We start from the raw sequence: 23,240 nt of genomic DNA, 5'->3' as shown, positions 1-23,240 counted from the left end.
CATGCTGCCTACTGCGCTAAGAGGGCAGATGGTATCTCAATTTGCTTCGAGTATGTTATTGAAGTAAATGTTATAACTAAAATGAAAATTGTTGGAAATCCCAGAGAAGTTAAGTGATTTGAATTTGAGATCAGCCCTAAATTTTGTTAATTTTTCTTCAATGCACTAAATTCTCAATTCACAAGGAATTAGGTGAATTGTAATTTGTCCAGGATGAAGTCTTATCTTAGTTTTAGAAAGTCTTTTGTTTGGCATTGTTAGCACCCTGTTGACATATCAATTCCCTCTTGAGTGAAGAAAGCTTTTTTGAGAGCCAAACACCTACCTTGAGAGTGGGCAGGTCTTGCCTTACTTTGAGAAATACACTTTTAGGATAGAAACAGAATACTTGAACACTGAAGCATTTGAAAAATATCAGTTCCCAGAATATCTTAAACTCCTATCTTCAAATGTGACGCAGAATCACCTGGATTACTTGGCCAAAACAAAAAGAAAAAAAAATGAGTTGGACAACTTGAAGAGAGTCAGTTTATTATTTTCAAATATATCTGTGCCTTAGAACCTGTGTGTCAGAACCTGAGGTTCACGACAACTCATTGTGTTAGTGGAAAAGGGTTGAAACGCTGGATGGATATTACTTTTCCTTACATTCTTTGTCACTTCCTAAGTTGGTGCTATCCTTTTTTCCCCTTTATCTCTTCCTCCCCCGGATGGGAAAAACAGGTCTCGACTCCCCAAGTGGCATCGACTTTTCTGATATCACTGCCAACTCTTTCACTGTCCATTGGATTGCTCCGCGAGCCAGCATCACTGGCTATAGGATCCGCCATCATCCTGAACACATGGGTGGAAGACCTCGGGAAGATCGAGTGCCCCCCTCTCGGAATTCCATCACCCTCACCAACCTGATCCCAGGCACAGAATATGTGGTCAGCATTGTTGCTCTTAATAGCAAAGAGGAAAGTCAGCCCTTGGTTGGCCAACAATCAACAGGTAACTTGTTTTCCCATCTGCAAAGAAACTCCGAGGACTTTCCTATGCAGGCAATAGCTTCTGTGACACAGCTCTGTGTCGTCTGAGTCATCATATCTCAAAAAATATAGATTATGGTTATGAGATAACTTCTTTATTCCAAGAAATTTCTCACCTGAATTAGGTGTATGTGCATTTTTAAGAACTAAAGTTTTATTCGAAAAGTTGAAAACGTTCTGTTTCAAAGTTCTCTTAAAAACAAAATCATTTTAATATAACATTATAAATTGTTCTTAGACTATAGATGCTTAAGTACTTAGGGAAGAAGTATGATCATTTGTGTACTTCAGTCTCAAATGGATTAACAAAAAGACATAGACAGAGGCAAGGAAATATGGCAAATATCACCAATTAGCAAATACCTAGACAGGAAATATGGGTGTTCATTATATTATTTTTATAACTTTTACTTTGTTTCAAAATTTTTTCAAAATAAGAAATTGAGGGGAAAACGCTTAAATAAACTTGAAATAATCATCTTGCCACGATTTGAATTGTCTCCTTGACCCCTAACCTTGCATTGTTCATAACTTTTAATTTTGCTGATTTTGTATAACATTTACATTATTATATGGAGGAAGCATAAAAGCAGTGGTCCAGAGAGTGAACAAAAGGTGGATCAGGGCATCCTTTGAAAGTTACAGATGTGAAAACTTTCCCTTGTGTTTCTAGTTTCTGATGTGCCAAGGGACCTGGAAGTCATTGCTGCAACCCCCACTAGCCTGCTGATCAGCTGGGATGCTCCTGCTGTCACAGTGAGATACTACAGGATCACCTATGGAGAAACAGGTGCGTTAGGGAAGGGCTTCTTCACACCCTGATTGAGTCTTCTGCCGTGGGGGTAACCTTAAGGCCCAGTATTGGGTGCATAATTAAAGAAACTTTGGCAAGTCCATTCAGAGAGCCTTGATTTTTTTAAAGAGTGTGTAGGAAATATGTGTGATATAACTGTTGGCAAAATCAAGATAAAACATTGTTTGTATAATACTAGAGGGGAACAGTAGAGCTGAGGAAGGATTGTAAATTCACAGCTGTATTATCAGTGGTGAAATGGTAAGTAATTTGTATTTCTCTTCCTTTTACTTTCCTGTATTTTTAAGATTTTATTTAACATGAATATATTCCATTAAGATGATGGAAAAGGACCCCAGTATATGAAATCTTTTATATACATACATACATATATATATAACTTGTTTGTGGCTGTGCTGGGTCTTTGTTGCTGCACAGGCCTTTTTCTAGTCGGGGTACACGGGCTTCTCATTGCGACGGCTTCTCTTGTTGAAGAGCACAAGCCCTATAGCCCAGGCTCAGTAGTTGTGGAACACGGCATGTAGTCCATGGCATGTGGGATTTTTCCAGGTCAGGGATCAAACCCCCATCTCCTGCATTGGCAGGCAGATTCTTTTACCACTGAGCCACCAGGGAAGCCCAATATGTTCAGTCTTGAATTGAGGACTTACTTACCCTCTTTCCCCTTCTAATTTTCACCTACCACATGTTAAATTTGCAATGTTAAAATAGCATTTTAACTACAATTTTTCTCTCAATTTTTACACACTCAAGGCTTACTACATACATAAATAAATATACTTTTCTGTTCAGGGTCTGTTAATAGCACTCTTTAAAAGTGAATAAGCAAAGGTGTAACTTACATGCTGCTCTCAATATGTTAATTCAGTAACTCAGCAATCCCCAAGTGTCTGACGGTCCCTCACACTTTGAACTAACCCCGTTTCAAACAGGAGGAAGTAGCCCTGTCCAGGACTTCACCGTGCCCGGGAGCAAGTCTACAGCTACCATCAGTGGTCTTAAACCTGGAGTGGACTACACCATCACTGTCTATGCTGTCACCGGCCGTGGGGACAGCCCGGCAAGCAGCAAACCCGTTTCCATCAATTACCGGACAGGTATTTATCTTCTTCTCGGATGACCCAGGCTCGTTTACTCAAAAACTTTTTACAGTGTTCTCCCAAAGTATCTTCCTCATTGTGGAACCGATTTTCTTTTGTAAAAAGATGAAGCAACAGCTACAGAGTTTTGAACCAGATATATAAGGAGCGCCCCAAGGGCAGGGATTTTTGTCTGTTTTGTTGATTGCTGTATTTCATGTGCCTGTAATACAGAGAGGCACAGAGGATTTTCAGTAAATATTTGTTAATGAATGAATGGATGAGCTGATAAGGCAAGGAGACCAGCATCTATAGGAAATATAATTTCTTTGTGAATGGAACAGTCATATTGAAAATAGGCAATGGTATCAAGATCCAAATACCAGCTCTCAAAAGTTCTCCGTGCATCTGCAAAATAAACATCTGAGAATCATTAGTAGTAGTAAGAGATCATTCTGTCTGTACCAGAACTGGAGACAAAGACTAGTCTAGTTTTGTCCTTAGGAGCTGGGGCTTCATTGGTTTCTCTTGGTTTTTATTTGTAGAAATTGACAAACCATCACAGATGCAAGTGACTGATGTCCAAGACAACAGCATTAGTGTCAGGTGGCTGCCTTCAAGTTCCCCTGTTACTGGTTACAGAGTGACCACTGCTCCTAAAAATGGCCCAGGACCATCGAAAACAAAAACTGTAGGTCCAGGTAAGAAGAGCCAACATCTCAACATACATCAGGATAAACAAAGTAGGACCACATAATATGTTTTTGTAAATAAATGACCAGCTGGCTGTGAGTACTATACGGTTTCATATCAAGTGTCAAAAGTTTCCCTATTTATGAATTTGGGTCTCAAGGTTGTTACCAACTCCCTATACACTAGTTTTAGGAGCGCATTTCTGTTTTTATATGTGTAGTAGTATTTGATGGTGTGCACATCTTAAATTGCTAGATTTCATCTTTGTGATTTTGTTTATCATGTACATTAAGAAGAGACAGATGGGCCTAGCTGACTTTTAAATATTCTTTTAGCCCTTGTTTCTGTTTTCATATAAAATAATTGTGAAATTAGGATCCTCAGGCGATATCTTAAAGTCCAGTTAGTTTTCATTTTTTCAAAAACAGCATCATTCATTGTTGGCACCATCATATTCAATTTTAGAGTTTAGCTTTTGGTGGACTTCACTCCAATATGGTAATTTGTATTAGCACTGAATAGGTTTGTCTAAGAGGAAATCCATGTGTGAGTCCTCTAATATTTTCATGATAATTCTGCAAATGAAAATTCCTGGCTACCACACGTTTATTACCAAATGCTGAGAGTCCTTGGTTGTCATAACGAATGACATAGAAGCTGCATTTGCTTTTCACTCCCTTTGCAGATCAAACAGAAATGACAATTGAAGGCTTGCAGCCCACAGTGGAGTATGTGGTCAGTGTCTATGCTCAGAATCAAAATGGAGAGAGTCAGCCTCTGGTTCAGACAGCGGTAACCAGTATGTAACCAGTGTCTGTTTTCCATGTTCAAAGTCAAACTTTGTTCTTATGTGTCTGGATACCTAGTTTGTATCTTGAGCTGAGCCCATTGCAAACATTTTTCCTTCTCAGTGATGAACATACAGGGAAAGAAGTTGGGGAACTACCATAGTTAGTTGTGCTATGCTTTGAATTGCTTTTGCTCAAATGGCCTCAGCAAAATCTTATTAGCCTACAGCGAATCTACAAAATGTGCTTGCATCTCCTTTTCGATAGCTGGATGGTAAAGTTGATTGAAGTGTGCCACATGAAGCTATTATGTTTGGAGCATTTGTGTGGCTGGACCAACGTTTAATGTAAATACTTAATGGGTGGGTGGGTGGGGGGGAGTTAAAGATTATAACAATCTGAATCTAACATTTAAAATCAACTTTACCACTTCCAAGTATAAAAAAATCCAGGTCTGTGAGACTAACATCACATTGCCAAAACAAATCTAGGTAGAATATGCTAAAATGTATATAAATAAATCCTCATTTGAGGACATTTTGCAGGATATCTACGCATCTCACGTACACCTATGTTTTTAGTAAGTGATGCGACATTAAATATTTTCTAAACCAAAAAGCCTTAAGCAAGGGTCAAGTAATTTTCCATTTAATAGTGGGTTAATTGGAATTTAATTCATCGAAGAAAAAATGGTATCTGCAGAACTGCTTTGCATGTTATCAAAATGCTTATTTCACAACTTGCTTTTCACGTAACCTCTTACCATTAATTTGCCTAACAGACATTGATCGCCCTAAAGGACTGGCATTCACTGATGTGGATGTCGATTCCATCAAAATTGCTTGGGAAAGCCCACAGGGGCAAGTTTCCAGGTACAGGGTGACCTACTCGAGCCCTGAGGATGGAATCCATGAGCTATTCCCTGCACCTGATGGTGAAGAAGAGACCGCAGAGCTGCAAGGCCTCAGGCCGGGTTCTGAGTACACAGTCAGTGTGGTTGCCTTGCACGATGATATGGAGAGCCAGCCCCTGATTGGAACCCAGTCCACAGGTATATCGTTCATCGCACCACTGGGTGCTCGTGGGAGCAGTGGCTTTATGCCCTGCTGAGTGCATTACACTTTTATCAGGCTATTGATTCCCATGTAAGGGGGTACCCAGAAACACAGCCTCTCTATTAGGAAAGCCCCTCTTTAAAGGAGAACAGTAATAAGCAGTGAAGTGTAGGTGACATAGAGAAATTCTAATAATAGGAAATTTTGGAGTGGCTTGGCTTACCACCAAGGCCATAAAGCAAGACATTTGAAGTTAACATGAAAATTGTGGATTATTTCTTGACTCCCTGTGGTTATGCTCACTGTGTATAAAAGAAAGAAATCTGGCATCCTAGAGCTTACTCTCAGAAAGGAACCCAAACTGAGCCATTTCATAGTAGCAGGATTCTGAGAACACATGGGTAAGCCCTTCTTCTCTGGTTAGAGATCACATGCTCAGTGTATAATTTTGCTTAAAGGCCTAAGAATCAGATGCATAGGAAAGAGCTGGTAGGGCAGATGCTTTCCACCGTGCTTTGTCTCCTTGTGCTTTGTCTCTGAAGCAGCGTGGAATGCTAAAGATGTCCCCTGTGACAGCATAAAACCTGGAGGTGACAATCCGTGTTATTGCTCTTTGCTTCTCTTTTCTGCTTCTGTTGTGAGCCAATTTTCTTCCTATGCTGCACCACAGAGAATACTTCAGATTTAGCAGTGATGTCTTCCATGGGGTCCAAATAAAGAGAATAAAAACATAATCCTATCTTTGGAATGGAATACTCTGTGAAATGGTTTTCTGTACAAAGATAATTTTTGTCAGAAAGGGGCTCCTGCTCGTCTTCCCTTAGAAATGGAAAATCAATCCTAATGGTCAATAAACCAATATGACTTTTTTTTTTTTGTTTTGTTAAAGGAAAGCAAAAAAACCCCCCCAAAACTACTAAAACCTAAAGTCTCTTAGACTGTTGGTGTTTACCCAGATGTTTCCAGTGATCCTGAGCATTGCTGGATTAAAAAGCGCTTTATTTTTCAGCAAGCATTTTCTTCAACTTGCATCCCCTTTTGTACTTTTCTATACTGAATCTTTGCTTGACTAGGGTACCTACCAAACCAAACAAGAACAACCTATGTACTGGTTGGAATTCACTTTATTTCCCCCCTTCCCTCACTTACATAAGATAAACTCTAACCGATAACCATCCCAACAGCCATTCCTGCACCAACCAACCTGAAGTTTACTCAGGTGACACCAACCAGCCTGACCGCCCAGTGGACGGCACCCAATGTTCAGCTCACTGGATATCGAGTGCGGGTGACCCCTAAGGAGAAGACCGGACCGATGAAGGAAATCAACCTTGCTCCCGATAGCTCATCTGTGGTTGTGTCCGGACTCATGGTAAGAAATGTCTGTTTTTCACTGGAGTAAAGAAGTAGATCATCTCTTACACAGTTGACAGCGGTGGAAATAAAATAAGAAATCTGTGTTCTTTGCTGTCAGATTAATTTTGTCATAATTTTGTGTCAAGTAGAATGAAGCTTTTCCAAATGACTCTCAGGGACAGGATTTTATGAGGGAGCACTGGATGTTGCATAGCTCTTTAAATGTATTCTGTTTATTTTTAAATGTGTGTGTGTGTGTGTGTGTGTGTGTGTGGTGGGGGGGGAGCAATTTATATAGCCATAGGCTGAATGCATAAATCCATTTTATTTATGGCTTTTCTGAGTGTTGTTACCCTCGCAAGAAATAGTCTCTAGTTTTTACCAACACAGCCTAATACTACCTTCCTGAAGTCATTTTTAACCTCTAGAGGTACATGCAAAGAGCTAGCCAGGTACCTAGGAAAGTAGTGTACTTCTTAACATAAGGCCAATTTCAGGAGAAACTACAGAAAGAGGGTTCAGAGATAAGACTATTCTCTTCCTCTCTGTGATCAGATAAATTCATGATTTGTACCTTTCAGATCATGAAAGAGAAAACAGGCTAATACCATTTTCCTCATTTTGTGTCAGCAGCTGAGTGAAAATAGCTAAATTATGGCTTACTTGGGCTTAACCCTAAATACATTTTTAAATTTGTGTAGTTAAATATGTTGTTGATCATTTGCAATCTAGGAATGAAATTAAGCTAAGAATGTAGTTCTGTGGTTTTCACTAGCTTTGTCTTTTTCTTTTCTAACCATTGCATTTTTTTGAATGCTGGAGTGAAAATTCCTGGGCTTCAGAACATCTCATTGTTGAAGCTTACCGCGTCCTTCTTTCTAGGTTGCCACCAAATATGAAGTGAGTGTCTATGCTCTTAAGGACACTTTGACAAGCAGACCGGCTCAGGGAGTCGTTACAACTCTGGAGAGTGAGTAATCGAACTTTTTAGTGTTGATTAACATTCTTTATAAACAAAAATTAAAGAATGGCAAGTGCTATCTAGATTACTAAGCTAACAATGGAATGATTCCTGGTTTGGAAATTGATTAGCTTGCCTATCTTTTTGAGTTACTTCTGTGGCCCTCTCCAGAAAGTGGTGTACTGGCACATACACAGAATCACTTCATGGTGTGATAGTGTTGGTGCAGTGAACTAGGACTTACACTTAGGTTATGTTCTTCTGGTTAGCATTTGTTTTCATAGAGCGAAGTTTGGGGAGGGCATGCTGGCTTCTGTTGTATCTTAACAGTGTAGTAAGTATTAGACGATGGTGGCCCAGATTCTAGTTTTCTGCCATATCCATGACCCACAGTTATTCTCTTTCAGAAATCACAGAACGTGTCAAAGTTTTCTGATCTACAAGACAGGGATGGCATCATACCTATTGAGAAAAAATATGAATCCTTATAAGAATGACAAAATACTAGCAATATATTATTGTATATATTATATACACATATATAATACATATACCTTCCTTACGTTACTACGTGTATTTTATATTGTGATAACAATAATTTTAACATTTACTGAGGTATTTGTAGATAGCTAAAGTCAGCCTTGGGAAACACTGGCCATATCTATAAAGCTTTTCATTTCTCAAGGGAAAAAAAAAAAAGGTACACGAGGTGAATATTTTCTTTTTTCCTGATTACTGGCAGCTTTTCTCTCTGGTTGCTACAGGGGAAAATCTACACATTATTAGTAATATATAAAAATGGATATATTTGGTATATAAAAAATAATTTAATATCAAAACCTTAACTATATGAGCCAGCCAGGCACTCATACTAATCTATGGCTGTAACCCTATGCAGATGTCAGCCCTCCAAGAAGGGCCCGTGTGACAGATGCTACCGAGACCACCATCACCATTAGCTGGAGAACCAAGACTGAAACGATCACCGGCTTCCAAGTTGATGCTATCCCAGCAAATGGCCAGACTCCAATTCAGAGAACCATCAGGCCAGATGTCAGAAGTTACACCATCACAGGTCTGAGAACCCACTCTTCTGACCACATTTGTTAACTGCAATTCACAACATAAATTAGCTTATTAGTTTTTCTACCATGTACACGGATTAAATTTATCTTCAGTGTTTTATGATAACCCAGCTCTGTTGTCTACAACCTGTTTTCATCCTGTGATCAAAAATTTTGTCCTGTAAATGCCTGGTTTTGCTAATGTTTGCCAGAGAAATGGCATAAATCCCATTCATCAAATTTGGTCTTTCACCAATGAACCCTTTCTTATGAAAAAAAAAAAAAAATTTATACATAATGCTTGAAATCCAAAAGAAACTCAGAATGTGTAGTTCTTAACATTTATGTAGATTATAAAGCAAAATTAAATTTAAAAAGCAAACAGTACTATTTCATAGAGATCAAAGTTGTCAGAGAATGTTTAATATCTGGGTCAGTTTAGAACTTTTTGAGATTTAAAGTGCTTATCCCAGTTACCAACCAGTGACCATCAGATTAAAACACAGATAATAGGTCCTCACCCCTGTTTATCACCAAAATGGCCACTTTTAACACAGCATTTTTGTACTTTAAAATTTATTTTAGAAAGTGTCTTTGTGTGCATCAGTGCCTTTCTTTTGAGACATATTTCTCATGGACAGTTAACACCCATACTGTGCTCTAATTTATTCAATTTGAACCACTTTAGTGGTTTGTATAAATAGGCAATGATAGGAGGAATCATGAAAATCGCAGATGAGTTTGAAAATTTTTCTAGTAAATGGACATCAGATAAAAATCATCTCTTTACCAATTTCAGGTTTACAACCTGGTACTGACTACAAGATCCACTTGTATACCTTGAACGACAATGCCCGGAGCTCCCCTGTGGTCATCGATGCCTCCACTGGTAACTATACTTTCTACTGAAGAAAGGCCCATTTGTATGTATGTGTGATCGGTCATGTGGACTTGAGCAACAAAAATGAGGTTGATACTTCTGTATTAAGATCACAGTAAATCATTTCTACAGTTTATAGAATTCTTAGATTCTCTCAAGTCCAGTTTTAAAGTCTAGGAAAATGAATAAATGGTTATTCATTTTCTTAAAAACACCTAATTTTGTTTTCTTTTAGCCATTGATGCACCATCCAACCTGCGTTTCCTGGCCACCACACCCAACTCCCTGCTGATATCGTGGCTGCCACCCCGTGCCAGGATTACTGGTTACATCATCAAGTACGAGAAGCCTGGGTCCCCTCCTCGAGAAGTGGTCCCTCGGCCCCGCCCCGGTGTCACAGAAGCTACTATTACTGGTATTGCTGCATCCATGCTACCATTTTCCTTTTTACTCTCTGGGACACACGAAGTGCTTAGCAGACTGCAACTGCGTCTTTGGTGCTCTACCATCAGATCAAGAAGCCCATTTCTGATAACTTCAGAGGGCACTGTCTACACAGGAGCTGTTAAGCTCAATACAGCTCAGAAGTCATGAATTCATGAAAATGCAATAACTTCAGTACTGTCATAATGGTATTCTGGAATCTTTTTATTTGCTCTATGTTTGCCAAACACATATCAGTTCTTCCTAGAAAAAGACACTCTTCAAAGCAAACTACCAAATGCTGATACTGTTCTCTTACTCGGCAACCTAAAGAAAGATAAGCTAGAAGATCTGCCAGAGTGCCACCTCTCATGGCCTTCATTATCCAGTTTCTCAGGCTAGGATAGAGGCAAATTGATTCTCACTCATGCTGGAGAGTGTGCTTGGGATGGGGAGTAAGAGATCATAGGTCTCTGGTATCATTTTTGTCCAAGAAATTAAAGCTGTGTATATGGGGTATCATCTTGACTTAAAATATCCTATAGAACACACAGGTACCAGGAGACACTGCTTTTTTAGAAACTTTGGAGTAAGGAAAACAGAATCAAATATGGAAGGCGTTGGTTTGGATACTTCCTACCAGGACCACACAAAGAGTGATCATTCTTTCCTGCAGAATACTGTTCTGTAGTCTGACTTTTCATTGATCCTGACACTGAGAGTGGTCCGGCCTAGGCACTAAGTGATTCATATGTACGGTCTGCATTGATTGATCCTAAATGTGTATTTCACTGGCATTGTACAATGATGATAGGTTTTCTTGAATTCAAAGAGCAGATGTGACAACAAGTTAAAAGAGTACCCCGGAGAAATTAAAGTGCTTATTCAGGTGTCAGATTTGATAGGAAGATAATTAATTAGCTAAGTGCCCATTGTATACAGAGTATTTGAGTGTTCACAGAAGCAAAGCAAAGTCTCCATTGCCTTTCAAGAGGCCAGCAACCAGCTGAAGAGAGGATGCTTGCTTCAGAGATCAATTTGATGAGCTGAGCCCATGATGATTTGTCCTTCCATCAGGTCTGGAACCAGGAACAGAGTACACAATCCAAGTCATTGCCCTCAAGAACAATCAGAAGAGTGAGCCTTTGATTGGGAGGAAAAAGACAGGTAACGAGCACCTTCTGGGTAATGGGGAGCCCGTCATGACAAAACTAATTACAGACAATTTATCTTGCAGTGAAAAAATGCTCCAGGTTTTGATGTATTTCTCATGGAACTCTTTTTTCCCTCTAACAGCCTAGCATGTATGTTGTGCTTTTTGATAGCGAGAATGACCTGACTACTGCAGAGTTCAGTTTCATTTTTTTCCTAGCCAGTCAATATAAAGACCTTTTATTCATTCATCTTTAGAAAGTTCAAGCCAGATATTAGAATGTAAAAGCCAAGTTTCGATCATTGCTGTTCGTCTGTATATTCTTTTGGAGTTAAAAGTGTTTTTATAAAAAGTGGGGAGGGAAGAGAAAACTCTTTCTCATTTGTCTTTATTTACTATTTGGTTTCTGAAGCTTGAACTAAATAATGTCTTACTTTTTATCCAATTTCAGTTTAATTTGAAGAAAATGTTTGATTTATGCTGATAGAATTTTTAAATGAATTTTATGTTATGTGTTTTAACCTATTCTTAGCATTTCAAGCAATGAAAAACTACTGCGCTAAACCTCTGATATCCTCATACTTCAGATGCTGATATAATTAGTCTAGATTCTAGTCATTATAACATGATTCTCAAGTGAGAAAGAGGGAAAAAAAGCCTGCATATTTCAGTTCCATTAGGCTTAATTTGAGTAGAGGCAGCTTTTATGTGGCTTAGCGTTTCAAAGCTTTTTGTGTATGATAAATTCATACTAACACTTTTTTTCCTTCTAAACTATAAAGAAAACTTTGAGAAAAATCATAAAGATTTCTTTTTTGGGGAAAAAAAGTGTTTTGTGATTTAAGAACTGCTAATTTTTCAGGAGCTTTGATCAGATTGTAAAATAGTCGTTGTTGCCTGAATTGATAATGACTTCCTGAGGCTACTTCTGGGAGCTTAACACGCTTTGCTTTTTGGCTCTAACCTCTCTTGGCTAGATGAGCTTCCCCAGCTGGTAACCCTTCCACACCCCAATCTTCATGGACCAGAGATCTTGGATGTTCCCTCCACAGTTCAAAAGACCCCTTCCATCACCAACCCTGGGTATGACACTGGAAACGGTATTCAGCTTCCCGGCACTTCTGGTCAGCAGCCCAGTCTTGGGCAACAAATGATCTTTGAGGAGCATGGTTTTAGGCGAACCACACCGCCCACAACGGCCACCCCCGTAAGGCATAGGCCAAGACCGTATCCGCCGAATGTAAATGAGGAGATCCAAATTGGTCATGTCCCCAGGGGAGACGTAGACCATCATCTCTACCCTCATGTTGTGGGACTCAATCCAAATGCTTCTACAGGACAAGAAGCTCTCTCTCAGACAACCATCTCATGGACCCCATTCCAGGAGAGCTCTGAGTATATCATTTCATGTCATCCAGTTGGCATTGATGAAGAACCCTTACAGGTAACTCATGTTTCTCTTTACTTCTGGGACACCTGGGGAAAAAGTAAGCTAGGCTACTGTGATACCAGAGCTCTGATGTCCAGTGACCCTACTTCTGGGACCTCTTAGAAAGGTGATGTGCTTAAGTCCTGGTATTTTTTTGATTGGAGTTTAACTGCTTTATATTGTTGTGTTCATTTCTGCTGTACAATAAAGTGCATCGGCTGTACGTATACATTTATCCCTTTAAGCCCTGACTTTTTTTTTTTTAATCTAAAGATGGCTCTACTTTAAGAGATGTACCAGAGAGTGTCATTAGCTTTCGTTCAGTGGAGAGAATAAAATCAGTTCTGTTATCCTCAATCGTTTGAAGTTCCATAGTAATATACACAAAGAAATGATCTTAGAAGACAGAGAGAGAGAGATCCTGCCTGAATTGACTTTTGTTCAGGAAGGGCTCAAATGCTATCATTCTGGTTTGTCCTCGAAGAATCAAATCCCATTATCTACCACATGTCAAAGGAGAAACACCTTGGCTGAAGCTGTGCCTATAAGTGATTGATTCGCTGACTAAAATTTCTCTTCTTTGTTTTGCTGATATAAGTTTTTAGTGTTTTCTTAGTTTTAGAAAGTGGCAGAATTTTAAAAACTGACTACACCACGAAGATTTATGAGCTTAGAAATAGGAGTTTGAGGATTTGCCCCTCAGACAAAAGTGTTTGAAGGACCCCATGTTGGAGTCAGACGCCACTTGAGTGGGGTGAATGTCTCCCACATAGCACAGTATCCCCCTTTTATGTGAGGGGGGATGGCCAAGGCTTCCACTGGGCTTGCCCAGACTTGCAACTAAAGTAGAACGAAGAGGAGGCTGTCTCTAGAATTAGTGAGGGTTCCTGGTAACTTTGGGGCAGGAAAATCTGGCAGATAGAAACAACCCCTCGCTTAAGTTCCATTCCTTTCCTTGGTTGGTTGGGACCTCTCCACTTTTATTTGTCTCCCTTTGCTTCATTTACACAGTAGGGGTTATTGAGAAAAGAATCGGGGAAAGTTGTGTCAGTTCCTCACTGTAACACTTTCTCCCCACTTTGGATATGCTAATCATTGCAGTTCCGAGTTCCTGGAACCTCTGCTAGTGCCACCCTGACGGGCCTTACCAGAGGGGCCACTTACAACATCATAGTGGAGGCAATAAAAGACCAGCAGAGGCAGAAGGTTCGCGAGGAGGTTGTTACCGTGGGCAATTCTGGTATGTGAATGTCCGGGTTATTCGGGCACACTGGACCAGCCCAGTGATGCTTCTTCAAGCAACTGTTCTTTTCCTGTGTTTGTCTTTTGACTTTGGGAAATAATTCCATGAGGAAAATGAGCAACTTTAAATTCCATCATTTTTCCCTCAAAGTATCCTAGTATGTTTGTAAAATATGTAAGAATAGGAAAGAGAGTCTCAAACATTATGTGGTGATAGGCCTGGAAGGGACCTCAAATATTGTTTAGCCCAACACTCTGAGTTCCGGCTGTGAGTACCTGGTGTGATATAGGACACAAGTCTCCGGATCTCTGTTCCCAGACCCTCTTCATCTTACTAGGTTGCTGCTCCTGAGTAATGTTTAAGTACTGAAAGGACGGAAAGTGAAAGTGTCACTTGCTTCAGTCGTGTCTGACTCTCTGCAAGTCTGTGGGCTGTAGTCCACCTGGCTCCTCTGTCCATGGAATTCTCCAGGCACGCATACTGGAGTGGGTTGCCAGTCCCTTCTCCAGGGGATGTTCCCAACCCAGGGATTGAACCTAGGACCCAGGTCTCCCATATTGCAGGCAGATTCTTTACCATCTGAGCCACCAGGCAGGTCCTGGTGATTACCTGTAAAGGAAATTCTTTATCTGCAGATATCAGTGCCTGCTGAGTTTTGCTCCTTATGTAAAACGCTACCAACATAGCCCATTTCTGTCCAAAGAGCTCCCTCATTCCATTATTTCATGATTGTGTATATATGCTCAGTCGCTCAGCCGTGTCCGACTCTTTGTGACCCCATGGACTGTAGTCCATCAAGCTCTTCTGTCCATGGGATTTCCCATGCAAGAATACTAGAGTGGGCTGCCATTTGGAAATCTCCACCAGGGGCTCTGACTCAGGGACTGAACCTGCATCTCATGTGTTGGCAGGCAGATTCTAGCCCATATTTCATGACTCTAGAGGCCCAAAACTGCCATAGAGGTTAAATGGTCATTGACTCTTCTTTGTAGCACCTGGATATTTGTTTTAATTTTTTGGCCATGCCTTGTGGCTGCAGGATCTTAGTTCCCTGACCAGGGATTGAACCCAGGCCATGGTAGTGAAAGTGCCTAACTACTGGACCACTGGGAAATTCCCTAGAAAGTCCTTTTAAACCAGTAGTGTATCAGCTGGCTTTTCAAACTGCGACAGCTAAAGATTCACCAGAAACATGAAATAGAGACTAATCAGAACCATGAATCTTCCCACTGGTGAGTTCTCTATTCCCTATTAACAGGGAGTGCTAAATTCTATCCACCCAGTGATAGGTTTTATTCCTATGGCAAGATGCTTAACCTCAGCCTTCTTTCTCATTTGATAGATGACTGTGTTCTTTTACATATAAACTTCTATGAATTAGCAGTTGAGTTTTTTTGGGGGGTAGGGGGTGGATCATTTTATGTTTATTGAATTATATATCCATTTAATGCACACCTTTTGCTTCATGTGGTTTTGCTAGTAGAATGCCACGTGAAAGGAATTTTCAAGAGCACAAAGGACTTTGTGCTTTTTCCTCATCATTTTTTAAAAAGATTCTACCTCCAAAACTTTATTCCTGGTTATTTTTAGGAGGGTTATTGAAACTCTCTTAGCAGTTTAAGTTCCTTCCATTTTTCCTTCTGACTCATTACCAACAATAATATTCTGCATTCTAGCCAGGTTCTCCCAGCTCTGAGACATTTCACATGTCTTAGTTTTGACAAAACTCTATTTTCTTCCAGTTTGATCCCTTTCAAAATATTAGGCACTTCAAATATTATTGCTTTTGAGTTTTTTATTTTTGCACTGTGAAAAGAAATGTACACAGTGGGATTCAAAGTCACAGAAGTTAGTTTATTTAATTTTTAGAGACTGAACTGAAGCATGCTTTATTTGCATAGATTATTTTAAAATCAGCTTTCACAAAACATAAAAGACCAGATCTTAGACAACATGAAGAGTTTCCATTAGTGATTACCAAGTCATTTGATATTCCACTGCTTCCTCTTACTTGGAACAGTTGGGTTTATTGATAAAGTAAAACAGTCTGACCATTATGACAATAATGTACAAAATCTAGGCTTTTTGCACTATTATGCAAAACGTGCAGTGAAAGTGAATATCGCATTTATGTGATTACATTTTAATGGTATATAAAATTGCTATGACTTTTGCATTAAAAGCCAAAGGGGCCCTCTAATAATTACTCTCTATTTGGTGAGCATTTTCTAAGTGTTGGCAATAGGCCAATACCTGGAATTCATGATCGCATGTGATCTTCACAAGATCCTCAGCAAGAGGAAGTATTTTTATTATTATCCCCACATTAAAGAGGAGGGAGAAAAAAGGCAGAGAAACATTTTTATATAACTAGCTTAAGGTCACTCAGATACTGATGGAGAGGAATTTCCAGCCTTTGCACCCTATGAAGTTCTTAATTGCCTCACAATCTGTTCCATGTTCTATGAACTATATTTAACAGAAATGATATGGTTGTTTTTTTTTTTAGAACCAAGGGCAAAAATGAAAGAGGCTTGTGGCAAATGTTCACTAGCAAAATCTAAGCATTGTTCGTCAGAGCAGCTGATGCACTGATGATGAATCCTTCTTAATGCTAATGGGATTTTGGGTTTAGAATAAGTCATTATATACGATAATTCAGTTTTCTTCTTATGGTCCAAAATTATAATAAATGTTTTTTTTTTCCTTCTTTTTCTTCATGTAGTTGACCAAGGCCTAAGTCAGCCCACGGAGGACTCGTGCTTTGACCCCTACACGGTCTCCCATTATGCCATTGGAGAGGAGTGGGAGCGGTTGTCTGATTCTGGCTTTAAACTCTCGTGCCAGTGCTTAGGCTTTGGCAGTGGTCATTTCAGATGCGATTCATCTAGTGAGTAGCTTGCTTTGTCCATCTCCTGCAGTTCCACGCAATCGCACGGTGTGCCGGGAAGCATGTTTGGCAGACAAGGCTCTTCCAAACATGAAGCAAATGAGGGGAGATTGCTTGACTCAAAGTAACATTTTGCATCATATAAAAATGATGGGAAATTTTACTTGTTGAATATTGCTTCATCTCAAAGGTTGTATTTCAGTATGACTATTAAACATTAATTTGCAATTGTAATATGATTTTAAAAATTTTCTTGTTAAATGAATAAAGTCAGGTTTGATGAGCCAAGTCTAATGAAGGGTAGCAGAGACACAAAGAAACTTCAAATCTCTTTCAATCTTTAGTGTTGAGCATGGTAGGAGATGAACATTTATATTCCCAAACACTTTCTCAGTACGAACCAAATACACACATATCATAGTACATACACACACTTTACTCTTTCACATCTCCCGTACACAGATATCATACATACACATACACACACTGGATAGCTTGAACCTTGCCAAATAATCTAGAGAGTAAAGATGATACATTTGTAGATAGTTAAGAATCAACTTCAGTTGAAAAATATTTGATTTTTAATTAATAAAGAGATTTTAATATTTTAAATTATGTCTTAGTTAAAGTAATCCTAGGAATTGCTTATCATGCTTTGAGATTTAGTATTAGTATTTATGTCTTTGTTTTTAGGAGATGTGATTATTGAAAATTGGTTTATTTTTGTAGGTGTTAACCATTATGCCTTATAACAAGCCTCCTACATACACATACAAAAATTGTATTTGGGAAAATACAACATAATAGAGTTTTTAAAGATCTTCAGAGTATTTTACTTGTGTATTTGAAATGGTTTAATTTAAACTGAAATATAAAAACAACTAATTTTTTCAATGCAGAACTACTATGCTTGACTGTTTGAAAACGGAAAGAGCAGCAGAAGTGTCGTACTACTGTTTAAGAGTTGAAAGTTTTAACATTTGGTATCAATTAGGTGGTTTTTAATTTCTGAAATTGAATTGTTTTTAAGACTATGTATTTATTACCTATGTAAGTACTTAGGCGCAGTTGTCAGAGCAGAGCTGTAAGTTGATTTATGTGATTCTTTGGCTCAACTTACATATTTTTTTCCTAGATGTCATAATTATTGAATAACATTTTTAAAGTTTTAGGAATGACTGACTTGTTGATAAAATAGAAGTCATGTATGTTATACAAACTTCTGAAGTTTGTTTTTAGTATAAACTTTGAAGATTAAAAGTCATCTTTTTAAAAAAAAAGTCATCTTTTGTGTATAGGAGTTAAAGAATATATAACTGAATTTTAGATATTCCTTGGAACCAGTTTTATTTGTAGGAATGACAACCATGATTTATCATTATTTTTGTTTTTATTTTGATATTTAGGTTTATTCTTTCACTTTTCACATTTACAAGAAGCCAGCTGATCTTTTTTTGTTGTTTAATTGAACTTTGTACCCAGGATCTCTGCAAATCCGAAAGTGACTTTTCATCTATGATCTCTTCCTAAAAATCTACTCAAATCCTAGTTTAGCCTTCCCAATTTTAAATCTTAATAGGGAGATGTCAAATGAAGGTCATTGACTATTCTTGTGAAATGATTATGATTGAATAAATTGGTTCTTAAAATGTCCAAGGAAATGTTAAGCTGCAAAGATAATATTTTAAAATCCAACCAAAAAAGTGGCTTGTCAGAGGAATCGTGACCTTCAACTTTCCTTACTACTCCTTCCAGATACTGGGCTTTGAAAATTCGGTGGCATGTCCCAGTACACTCAGCATCGTGTGAGTCAGAAATGTCAATAACTCCTTGCTTCTGATTTTGCCCACCCCCCAGAATGGTGCCATGACAATGGAGTGAACTACAAGATTGGAGAGAAGTGGGATCGCCAGGGAGAGAATGGCCAGATGATGAGCTGCACGTGTCTTGGAAATGGAAAAGGAGAATTCAAGTGTGATCCTCGTACGTTGCCACAGATCATTTTTAGTGCCTTTGGAACACTCTGGCTTTTCATTACTAGGCTGTAACTCTCATCCCTGGAAATGATTGACTTTAGATCTCGAGGAGTGAACAGTGGGTTTGTTAATCTTTTGATTTGGGAAAGCAGAGACAGGCTTCAAAAATGAGCCGTGATTTAATGTTATTGTAGGGCACTTTAGCACTTCTCCGACCTGAGTATTTTGACTATAATCTGCAGTGAAATGTTATAAGAAAGCTTTACAAGTCTTTGGATTCAGCTTTTAAAATATGATCTGTCTTGGCATTGAACTTTTTCTCGTTCATTATATCTAGTCTTTGGAAATACTGCCCTAAGATCTGTACAGCAGTACCTCTTGTATGGATGATTCCTGTTAACACGTGGGATGTGTGCTGTGGGCTGTGATGATACAAACTTAGGAAAAAAACAGAACCCACCCTCATAGAGGGATCAAGTCTGTATTATTGTTATCGGTCTTGTAAACACTTCTGACTTGTATGTCTGCGTAGATGAGGCCACGTGCTATGATGATGGGAAGACTTACCACGTGGGAGAACAGTGGCAGAAGGAATATCTTGGTGCCATTTGCTCTTGCACATGCTTTGGAGGCCAGCGGGTAAGACCAGATAGTCCAGGCTCCTTGCTATTTAGATAAGGGGGGAAGCTTCTGTGCTGATGATGGAGAGTTACACTTCCTGTGGGTGCCCATTTCCTGCTGGCACATAAGACTACTGCATACCCCTTTCCAGTTCTCCCCTTTCTCGGCAACCTCAGCCTCTCCCTCACACCTACTACTCTCAGACTGCCTCCGTTCGTCAGCAACTGAAGTGTTAAATGTTTGGGGAGCACTAGGCCTCCTGCTCCATTCTGATGGGCAGGTGGCCCATGACACTGCTGTTAAATATTCTGAATAATACCCAGATCTTAGAAATATCGCTTCTTTGTACCCTCCGTTAGTCCCAAATAGATGCCTACCATAGGTCTGGTGCTGTGCTCAGGAATATGGGACAAATGAAAAGAGTGAAAGATGGTTCTGGATCTTAACAATATAGTTGGGGGCATTAAATTAGCATACACTGAAAGTCGGGATGAGTAAGTCAGGTTCTGAGTGGGTCTGACAAATCCAGCTCCCACGTAGGCTGATGTCAGCAGGCGAGGTTTGGTGGAAAAGAGAATTATGAACTGGCTGGGGTTTAGGATGGGCAAATTGTGGTCGAGGGAGCAGGGAAGCAGAGAGATCACCCCTCCTGGGATGGCAAGGAGCTGGCGCAGGTGGGCTCTGGGGAAATCACCCTCTGCCTGTTGTCAGTGGTAAGATATTAAATGGAAAGAAGTGGGGGCCACTTACGGAGGGCCTTGCAAGGCCATTATTTATGCCAGTACTTCTCAACCATTTCTAATCTGTGTCTTACTTCAGTATAACAAAAAAGTCCTGTTCTTTCCTCTAATCTTCAAAATCTCAAAATAAAATGCCTTTGAAACTCACATAAAAGCAATGGAACATAACATTCCTTTACTTTCAATGAAAACATACCCTCCCAACAGCTTTTTCAATTTCTGGTAACTCAAGAACATGCTCACACTCCTGGGTAGGACTCACCAGTTGATGCCTTTGGTATTAGCCAGTTGCAGGTACCCAAGAAGAAAAGGAATGTGATGGAAGATGGGTTTTTTTTTTTTTTTTAAGGAAGATTAAACTGGCAGCAGGGAAGGGTCATCAGGAGTCTGGCTGAGGGCAGCCTCTGGAAGCTACTCTGATCTTATCTCACCACTTGTAGTTGGGGAGAGGGGAAGTCTCGGTCTTTCATTTACACATATAAAGATCACAGAACCCAGTCATTTCTAGTCATGTGCTCAGTGTATAAATGTGTGCTGGTAAGTGAATTTGTTGTGCAGTCAGTTTTGGTCTCACTTTAGACTCTGCCTCTTGATTTATGCACATAAAATCTTTCATGTGTGACACCTGTTCTAAAGCAAGTGCTAACTGAAACACTAGAGACAGGAATGGGTACTATTACATCATTTATATGAAAGCAAGATTCATTGATTCTATAATAGGTATTTACCTGTATTGTCTTAGTAATGTATTTTGGGAATATGCTTTTAAATGGAGAAATATGTCTGAAATACTCAATTGGCAATATAAAAAAGAAAGTGATCGTATTATTTAGGTTTTCGGATTATAAGAAAAAAAGCCCAACTCAGGTTAATTTAGGCAAAAGGCAGCTCACTTGACTGGAAAGTCCCAGGACCTCCCAGTGACATAACATGACTGGTATTCACCCAGGTGGGTGGCAGGTCCCTGTGATTTTCAGGCTCCTCACAGCAAGTCCTTTCTCTGGGTCTCTTTACCGTTCCCTGTAAAATAAGGGTGTCTGTTCAAGTGATCTTATGTCCTTTTTAAAAGCTCTAGGATTCTAAGAAAACCTCTCCCATCATCTAGTGTGGAAAGCTTATTAAGAAAGTCAGGAGTGGAATGAGCCTTACCAGATGGTGCCCAGGTGGTACTAGTGGTAAAGAACCTGCCTACCAATGCAGGAAACATGAGAGACACGGATTCGATCTCTGGGTTGGGAAGATCCCCTGGAGAAGGAAATGGCAATCCACTCCAGTATTCTTGCCTGGAGAATCCCATGGACAGAGGAGCCTGGCGGCTGTAGTCCATAGGGTTGCAAAGAGTCGGACACGGCTGAAAGTGACCTAGCACACATGGGAGTTTATAGGACATTTCAGGAAAAAGGAAAAGCGTAAACAAAGGCAGCTGTACAATGTGAGAAACCGGCCAAAATGTATTCTCTGAGTTATAAATGCATGAAATCATCATCAATGCTTCCTTTATGATTAACTGCGTGTATTCTGCCAGTTTGAGCACTGAAATTCTTTGACACAAGCACTAAACTGCATGTTCTTGTGTTATCCTAAACCTCTTCTAACTTGACGCCTCTGCTCTCTCAGGGCTGGCGCTGTGACAACTGCCGCAGGCCAGGGGCTGAGCCGGGTAACGAAGGCTCCACTGGGCACTCCTACAACCAGTATTCCCAGAGATACCATCAGAGAGCAAACACTGTGAGTACGCTGGCACCCTGCACGCTTCTCCTTAAAAGGCGGTCAGGCACAAAGGAGGGTGTCCCTTTCTATAGGCTCCTTTCTTCTGAACGAACCGTTTTTAAACATTGTTTTAAATGCCTTAAGAGGAGAATATGGTATCCTGTAGCGTAATGTGGGTTCTCTTGAGCATCTCCTGTTGCCCAGTGTATAGCTAAGTGCTTAAAGCTAGAAGTATTCTCCCATCTGTAAGTAACTGTCAGAGAAGCCACCCTTTCCCTTTTTTCTTCTGTGGGCTTTATAGGATTTGCTGTTGATTTTTCTTCTCTCTTCTATTTTCACAGAATGTCAACTGCCCAATTGAGTGCTTCATGCCTTTGGACGTACAGGCTGACAGAGAAGATTCCCGCGAGTAATATTTCCAGCCCAGAGAAACAAGCGTGGATCTCTGCCAAGGTCCATCCCAACTGGAGTGGTGTTAGCAGACCCCATGTTAGTGTGTGTCTTTCTTAAGCCCTTTGCTCTGGAGTAACTTCTCCAGCTTCAGCTCAACTCACAGCTTCTCCAAGCATCACCCTGGGAGTGTTTTGAGACTTTTCTCATACATGGGAGCAGTAGGTTCTCTATTCTCCAAACTATTCGATGCCGCTCAGTATTTTAAATAAAGTGATTTCAACTTGTGATTTGGATTGGGATCCATAGGGAAGCACATGCACCAACCAAGATACAAAATGTCTTGAAATGATCTTACCAAAATTTTAAGTGGGAAAGTTACCTGAACACTTCTGCTTCCACGTAACTGTCTGGCCCGCAACATTGTAGGAGCAGCATGTCCTGGTTACTGTGGTATTCAGAACAGCCACAGTAGTCACTTTTTCCAAATGATTCCAGTAATTGCCTAGAAATATCTTTTTCTTACCTGTTATTTATCAATTTTCCCCAATATTTTTATTGGGGAAAAAATTGTATTGAAGACACTTAGTATGCAGTTGATAAGAGGAATTTGGTCTAATTGTGGTTGGTGATAATTTTTTATACTGTATGTGCCAAAGCTTTACTACTGTGGAAAGACAACCGTTTAATAAAAGATTTACATTCCATAACTTGAATATTGTGTCTTCTTTTTTATATAAAGAAATTGGGGGTGGGTGGGTAGGAGGGGCGGATTTCCCTGGTGGCCTAGTGACTAAGAATCTGCCTTCCAATGCAGGGGAGACAGGTTTGATCCCTGGTTGGGAAACTAAGAGGCCACATGCCATGGGGCAACTAAGCCTGTGTGCCAAAACAAAAGATCCTACATGCTGCAACTAAGACCTGATGCACCCTAAAAGAAAGAA

General features: G+C 39.7%; 1 protein-coding gene across 7 annotated transcripts in view; it reads left to right on the top strand.

The window, feature by feature from the left end:
* Nucleotides 1-23,006, top strand: part of FN1 (fibronectin 1) — a 69,968-nt gene extending 46,962 nt beyond the window's left edge. Inside the window, exons 27-45 of one of the 7 annotated variants that reach the window (XM_070458617.1) lie at nucleotides 724-993; nucleotides 1,705-1,821; nucleotides 2,778-2,942; nucleotides 3,470-3,625; nucleotides 4,303-4,416; nucleotides 5,187-5,456; nucleotides 6,645-6,832; nucleotides 7,699-7,786; nucleotides 8,676-8,852; nucleotides 9,641-9,730; nucleotides 9,957-10,136; nucleotides 11,222-11,311; nucleotides 12,635-12,741; nucleotides 13,828-13,966; nucleotides 16,695-16,859; nucleotides 18,717-18,842; nucleotides 19,368-19,474; nucleotides 21,814-21,924; nucleotides 22,248-23,006. In XM_070458617.1, the coding sequence (XP_070314718.1) occupies nucleotides 724-993; nucleotides 1,705-1,821; nucleotides 2,778-2,942; nucleotides 3,470-3,625; nucleotides 4,303-4,416; nucleotides 5,187-5,456; nucleotides 6,645-6,832; nucleotides 7,699-7,786; nucleotides 8,676-8,852; nucleotides 9,641-9,730; nucleotides 9,957-10,136; nucleotides 11,222-11,311; nucleotides 12,635-12,741; nucleotides 13,828-13,966; nucleotides 16,695-16,859; nucleotides 18,717-18,842; nucleotides 19,368-19,474; nucleotides 21,814-21,924; nucleotides 22,248-22,319 (2,732 nt within the window). In that variant the 3' untranslated portion in view covers nucleotides 22,320-23,006. Of the gene's footprint in view, nucleotides 1-723; nucleotides 994-1,704; nucleotides 1,822-2,777; nucleotides 2,943-3,469; nucleotides 3,626-4,302; nucleotides 4,417-5,186; nucleotides 5,457-6,644; nucleotides 6,833-7,698; nucleotides 7,787-8,675; nucleotides 8,853-9,640; nucleotides 9,731-9,956; nucleotides 10,137-11,221; nucleotides 11,312-12,274; nucleotides 12,742-13,827; nucleotides 13,967-16,694; nucleotides 16,860-18,716; nucleotides 18,843-19,367; nucleotides 19,475-21,813; nucleotides 21,925-22,247 lie in introns of all 7 variants that reach the window. The other 6 variants (XM_020900292.2, XM_020900291.2, XM_020900289.2 and 3 more) reach the window with 6 other exon arrangements.
* Nucleotides 23,007-23,240: the final 234 nt, after the last annotated feature.

The sequence above is a fragment of the Odocoileus virginianus genome, chromosome 30, assembly GCF_023699985.2.
Source record: "Odocoileus virginianus isolate 20LAN1187 ecotype Illinois chromosome 30, Ovbor_1.2, whole genome shotgun sequence".
Taxonomy (NCBI): domain Eukaryota; kingdom Metazoa; phylum Chordata; class Mammalia; order Artiodactyla; family Cervidae; genus Odocoileus; species Odocoileus virginianus.
Note: the sequence above shows the minus strand (reverse complement) of the source record. Positions and strands in the feature narration are given on the sequence as shown.